General features: G+C 36.9%; 1 protein-coding gene across 1 annotated transcript; it reads left to right on the plus strand.

Moving 5' to 3' along the window:
* Positions 1 to 635: 635 nt before the first annotated feature.
* Positions 636 to 2824, plus strand: LOC114075371. The gene is made up of 3 exons (XM_027913828.1): positions 636 to 835; positions 972 to 1182; positions 2717 to 2824. Exons 1-3 carry the CDS (start codon positions 636 to 638, stop codon positions 2822 to 2824), a joined length of 519 nt encoding a protein of 172 aa, XP_027769629.1.
* The last annotated feature ends 3590 nt before the right edge of the window (positions 2825 to 6414 follow it).

Genomic DNA, 6414 nt, shown 5'->3' on the forward strand with positions numbered 1-6414 from the left:
AGAAGGATTGTCGAAGAGTTAGAGGTACCTAATGCACCAAATGTGCAACCTCACAAAAAAGTCAACAATGATGAATTCCATGAGGCTATCCGGATATTAAGCCAAGCGGTGAATAATCAAGTCGCGCAACAAGCGGGAGCTCGACAAGAAGGGGATGACACTTTGAGAATCTAGGAATTCTTGAGGATGAATCCCCAAGTTTTTCTGGTTCAAACATTGTTGGGGATCCTAAAAACTTTGTGGAAGAGTTGAAGAAGGTGTTTGAGATGATGTATGTAGTTGATATTGAAAGGGTTGAACTAGACACATATGAACTATAGAATGTGGCTAGGACTTGGTTCGATCAGTTGAAATGGAACAAGGATGAGAATGCACCACATAAAAGTTGGGATTGCTTTAAAGAAGCCTTCTTGGGACATTTATTTCCTCGAGAACTGAAGAAAGCAAAGGTACGAGAGTTCCTTACTCTGAAAAAGGACTCCTTGAGTGTTCATAAGTATGGTTTAAACTTCACCCGACTGTCTCGCTATGCTCCAGAAATGGTTAAGGATATGAGGAGCAGAATGAGCTTGTTTGTTGATGATTTGGGTCGTGCTTCAAGCAAAGAAGGTACGGTTGCAATGTAGATTGGGGACATGGATATTACAAGATTAATGGTATATTTGCAGCAGGTAGTGGAAAAGAAGCTTAGGGACAGAGAGGAGCACCGGAACAAGAAAACAAAGACTCGAATGAGTCTTGTCAATAGAAGGGTGGTTCAAGTCGACCACAATTTCAGAAACCCAAAGGGGCATGCACCATCATCTGCTAGTGCACCTGCACCCAGAAAAAAAAGGTGAGCATAATGGACATAATTTGCAGAACTTCAAGGCTAGACCATCCCAATCCCAAGGTAGTGTGCCACAAGGAAGTAGGTAGGCTCCTGCATGTGGTAGGTGTGGTTGAAACCATCCCAGTAAATGTCATGATAGGCAGATAAGTTGCTTCAAGTGTGGTCAAGAGGGTCAATTAATGAGAGAGTGCCCTAAGAATAAGCAAGGTGGTGGAAATCTGAGCAATAGAGCTCTATCAGTTGCTCCACCAGACAGGGCTGCACCTAGAGGAGCGACTTTTGGCACTAGCAGAGGGGAAAATCGTCTTTATGCAATCACTAGCTGCCAAGACAAAGAGAACTCTCCAGATGTTGTCACGTGTATAATAAAAGTATTTAATTTTGATGTTTGTGGTTTGTTAGACCTAGGAGCAAGTTTATCTTTCATAACTCCTTATGTTGCAAATCAGTTTGAGATTCTTTCTGAAAAACTTTGTGAACCCTTATGTGTTTCTACAACTATTGGGGAGTCTACTCTAGCGGAAAAAGTCTCGTGATTGTCCTATTTACATCAATCACATGAACACCATGGCTGAACTAGTAGAGTTAGACATGGTAGATTTTTATGTCATTCTAGGTATGAATTAGCTTCATGCCTGTTATGCGTCAACAAATTATAGAACTTGAGTTATCAAGTTCCAGATTCCTAATGAGCCAGTCATGGAGTGGAGTAGTAGTTCAGCAGTGCCTAAGGGTTGTTTTATTTCGTACCTTAAGGCGAGGAAGTTAGTTTCAAAAGGGTGTATCTATAACTTAGTTCGAGTTAATGACTCAAGTGTTGAGGTACCTTCCCTTCAATTAGTTCTTATAGTAAAAGAGTTTCCAAAAGTTTTTCCTGATGATTTACTCGGAGTTCCTCTTGAAAGAGAGATAGACTTCGGCATACATATCATTCAAGATACTCGTCCTATCTCTATTCCTCCATATAGAATGTCACTAGCAGAAATAAAAGAGCTGAAAGAACAATTGAAAAGTTTGTTAGACAAAGGCTTTATTCAACCAAGTGTCTCACCTTGGGGCACTCCGGTCTTGTTTGTAAGAAAGAAAGATGGTTCCCTTAGGATGTGTATAGACTATCGTCCATTGAATAAGGTGACCATCAAGAATAAGTATCCTCTTCCAAGGATAGATGATCTTTTCGACCAACTTCAGGGTGCTTCCTACTTCTCGAAAATTGATCTTAGATCAGGCTACCATCAGTTGAAGGTTAGAGAATGTGATATTCCAAAGACAGCTTTTAGAACCATATATGGGCATTATAAATTTTTGGTTATGTGTTGATTTGACAAATGCACCTGCAACATTCATGGATCTTATAAATAGAGTCTTCAAACCTTATTTAGATATGTTTGTCATTGTCTTCGTTGATGACACACTGATTAATTCAAGAAATGAAAAAGATCATGCTAGTCACCTCAGGATAGTTCTGCAAACTTTGAGAGATAAAAAGTTATATGCCAAGTTCACCAAGTGTGAGTTTTGGCTTGATTTTGTGGCATTCTTGGCCCACATAGTTTTCAATGATGGGATTAGAGTGACACCCAAAAGATAGAAACAATTCAGAGTTGGCCTATACCCACATCTCCAACAGATATAAGGAGTTTCTTGGGTTTGGATAGTTATTATAGGAGATATTTTGAAGGGTTTTCATATATATAGTCTCATTTGACCAAGCCAACTCAGAAGACAGTCAAGTTTTAATGGTGTGAAGCTTGTGAGAAAAGCTTTCAGAAATTGAAAAAGAGATTGACTACCGCTCCGGTCTTGACCTTACCAAAGGGTACTCAAGGTTTTGTAGTGTACTATGATGCATCAAGAGTTAGTTTGGTCAGTGTGTTAATGCAGAATGGAAAAGTTATAGCTCATGCCTCCAGACAGTTAAAGGTTCATGAGAAGAACTATCCAACTCTTGAATTAGAATTTGTTGTTCTAGTTTTTGCCTTGAAGATATGACATCACTATTTATATGGTGCTCATGTAGACATATTCACTGACCACAAGAGCATCCGATATGTGTTCACTCAGAAGGATCTAAAGCTCAAACAAAGGAGGTGGTTACAATTACTCAAGGATTATGACATGAGTATTTTTTACCACCCAAGTAAGGATAATGTGGTTGCTGATTCCTTAAGAAGGTTATCAATGGGTAGTACTGCCCATGTTGAAGAAGAAAAAGAGAGTTATCTAAAGATGTGCACAGACTTGCACGCCTGGGAGTTAGACTTATGGATTCCACAGAAGGAGGAATAGTGATGAACAATGGGGTTGAGTCATCATTAGTGTTAGAGGTGAAAGATAAATAAGACCAAGATCACATTTTGCTTGACTTGAAGGCAAATGTTCATAACCAGAGTATTAGCTTTTGAACAAGGGGGAGATGGTGTGCGGAAGTATCAACATAGGTTGTGTGTACCTAGGGTGGATGGACTCCAAGAGAGGATCATGAATGAGGCTCATAACTTCAGATATTCCATTCATCTGGGTTCCACCAAGATGTACCTCTATTTGAGAGAAGTATATTGGTGGGAAGTCATGAAAAAATACATTGCTGAGTTTGTTGCCAAGTGCCCAAATTGCCAGCAAGTTAAAGCGGCACACCAAAGCCCTGGAGAGTTGGATCAAAAGATATAACTTCCAAAATAGAAGTTGAAGATGATTAATATGGACTTCATCACATGCTTGTCAAGGTCTCGCGAACATCATGATTCTATTTGGGTAATTGTCGATAGAATGAAAAAAAACAGCCAGTTTTTTCTGGTAAAGACTATTTATTCAGACGAGGATTATTGTTGACACCCAATTTTGACCCACCTTTAACCATTTTTATTAGGAATGCTATATCCGTGTTTTTAAATTTATTTTAAGTTTAGAATTTTAGTTGATTTTGCATAAAAAATTATGTTTATTTTAGTATGTTTTCTTCATTAAATTATTAAATATTATTAAAACATTTTAAAATCATTAATAAATTTCAAAATAATTATTTTAGTTATACATTTTAATTATATTATAATATTTGTAGTATTTGAATTGAATAACATTTCTTTAAATCGTTTAAATCTTAGCCGATTTTATTTAATTTCTTTCAATTTCAAGCCTATTCAATTGCAATCTTATTTCAATCATAGCCACCTTTACATTTAAATTCAGCCAATATTTATTTCAATTTTGGCCAATCAAATTTGATTTTGAGACATAATCTTTTAATCTCATCCATCCCTTAATTCATTGAATCCTAAATCAAATCTTAGCCCTTCATATATTTTAACATCAACGGATGAGATTGAACCCCTCTTTGCTTTCCTATTTCGCTCTAAAAGACAAAACCCTATTCATTCATTCTCCTTTCTTCTCTCTCTCTCTCTGAACCTCCTCCTCTCTCCCTCCATTTTTCGGCTACCTTCTTATCTCTCCCTTATCTGGCAACCACCTCCCCCTCTCTCGTTCCCTCTCATCGTTCCCTTCTCTTCCCCCTTCTCTCCTTCTCTCTCCTCTCTTCCTTCCTCTTTCCCTCTCTCCCTCTTTTCTCTGTTCCTCTTTCCCTTCTCTCCCTCTCTATTCTCCCTTCTCTCCAGCTGGTGAAGCAATCAGGAAGGTGATGACAACCAGCAACTCCAGTCAGGCGAGTACACCGGCAAAAGCCAGGCGGCGGCGCCCCCTTCTCCCTCTTTCTCTCTTTTTCTCTTCCGTATTTTTTCCTCTACCTTTTGCAGGACTGCTAGGCAGCAGCGACCAGCGCACCTCTAGCGATGGTGCAGTTTCTCCAGCAGCAATAGCGAGAGCAACACCATCAAGCAGCAGAGATGCAGCAGCAACCAGTGGAGACAGCAGCCGACAATGTTGTTCCGACCGGCAAAGTCAGCAACAGCTACACCAACCAGCACAGCTCGGCCCCAACCTTCACCAATAACAACAACCGACATATAAAAATGAGGCATTATGATAAGGACAGATCTTTACAGATATGTCCCAAGTATGAATTTTTGTTCTCTAGTCTTAAATCCTTATTATATGAGTTATTTTTTCTCAAAATCTCATGTTCTTCTCCAGCCATAATTCATGTTATTATTCATGTGAAATTCTTAACGCTTATCTTATTATATGATTAGTTTGTTAGAATTATGTATCCATTTCCTTGCTCCCCTTGTTTTTTTTAAAAAAAATGAAGCAGCCATGGTATTTCTCTGTCTCAGAATATATACTTATTCATGTATACGGCTTTGTGTCTAACCATGTATGGCTGGTATATATTAATTTATTTTTTTATTGTATTGTTGTGATTTGTTATATGATGTATGTGTATTCTCTTTGATCTTGCCCTTATAGATTATTTTAATTGATTTTGAGCGATATGAGTTTACCTTAATTAAAATTGGACAGACCTCTTACTTGTCATTCTTGGTAAGAGATTATGACTGATTTAGAATTGAACCAAATTAGTGCTCCTTTCCTTTATTGATCCGGTTCTCCTTTAGAATAAGGATCTTTATTTTTATCTAATTGATGTTGATTTATTTCTTCTCCTTTTCATGTTGAGTCCTCTCTTTAGTATAAATAATGCTCACAATTCCTTAGACAGAGGGGATATATGCTTTCACCGTACGAAAATACACATACTACTCTCATCTTCCACCTAACTCATACTTTAAAATACTTTAGATATTGCTCTCTATTCTTGAAAAATATAAGAACTCTAGTTAGGATTTGGATCATCCTTTCTTGCTGTGTTGCGGTCGTGGATTGAAAACCTTACTAAAATTCTTCATTGCCGATAAAATTTCTGCATAGTTGGTTAGCCTTATTTACTATTTTAAATTGCGTTTTTGCATAATCATCATTGTTTAAGTGTTGGAAATGAAATAAACGAGGAAACATCCGAGTTAGTTTCATTACCCTCTCTCTCTCTACATGTGATAATACATCTATGATTATTCTTTACCTTTTTATTGTTATTTACGGTTAGTATGAATATCTTTTGTTACGATTGCCTTTCATTATATATGTGTCACATTATCCCTTCTAGCAGGTTTCGAACTTAGAGTTCAAGATATTGAAGAGTCGCTTAGAAGATAATTTCCGATAGAGCTATTATTTATTTTGTTGTATATTTTGTCCATTTGTTCCTTATTTGTTTTGTAACAATGTGTAAGCTCTCTAACTCTAGTATATATAAAATAAATTTGGGGAATCATCTAAAGGGGGAGGGGAACTACATGCTACGTGTTTATCTTATTATCGTGAGCATGCCTATAGGAATTAACTTATATGTTTTATCAGGTTTACCAATTTTGCATCATCAACTTAATCAAGAATTAAAAAATAATAATAAGCTTACTAATTGTGTTTAACTATTCATCGTGATTATTTGTTCATTGCAAAAAAAAAGAGAGTAAGGTTTCTACATGCTTAATGCTTAGTTTAACAACTTTATGTTTGTTAATGAGTTTTCATATAATTAACTTTTGCATGTTAAAATCAGAATCTAATAATTTAGTAGACTAATCGGTTAGATGTTAATCATTCTTTCCCTGTTAAAAATTCGG

This window comes from Solanum pennellii, chromosome 1 (genome assembly GCF_001406875.1).
Source record: "Solanum pennellii chromosome 1, SPENNV200".
NCBI lineage: Eukaryota > Viridiplantae > Streptophyta > Magnoliopsida > Solanales > Solanaceae > Solanum > Solanum pennellii.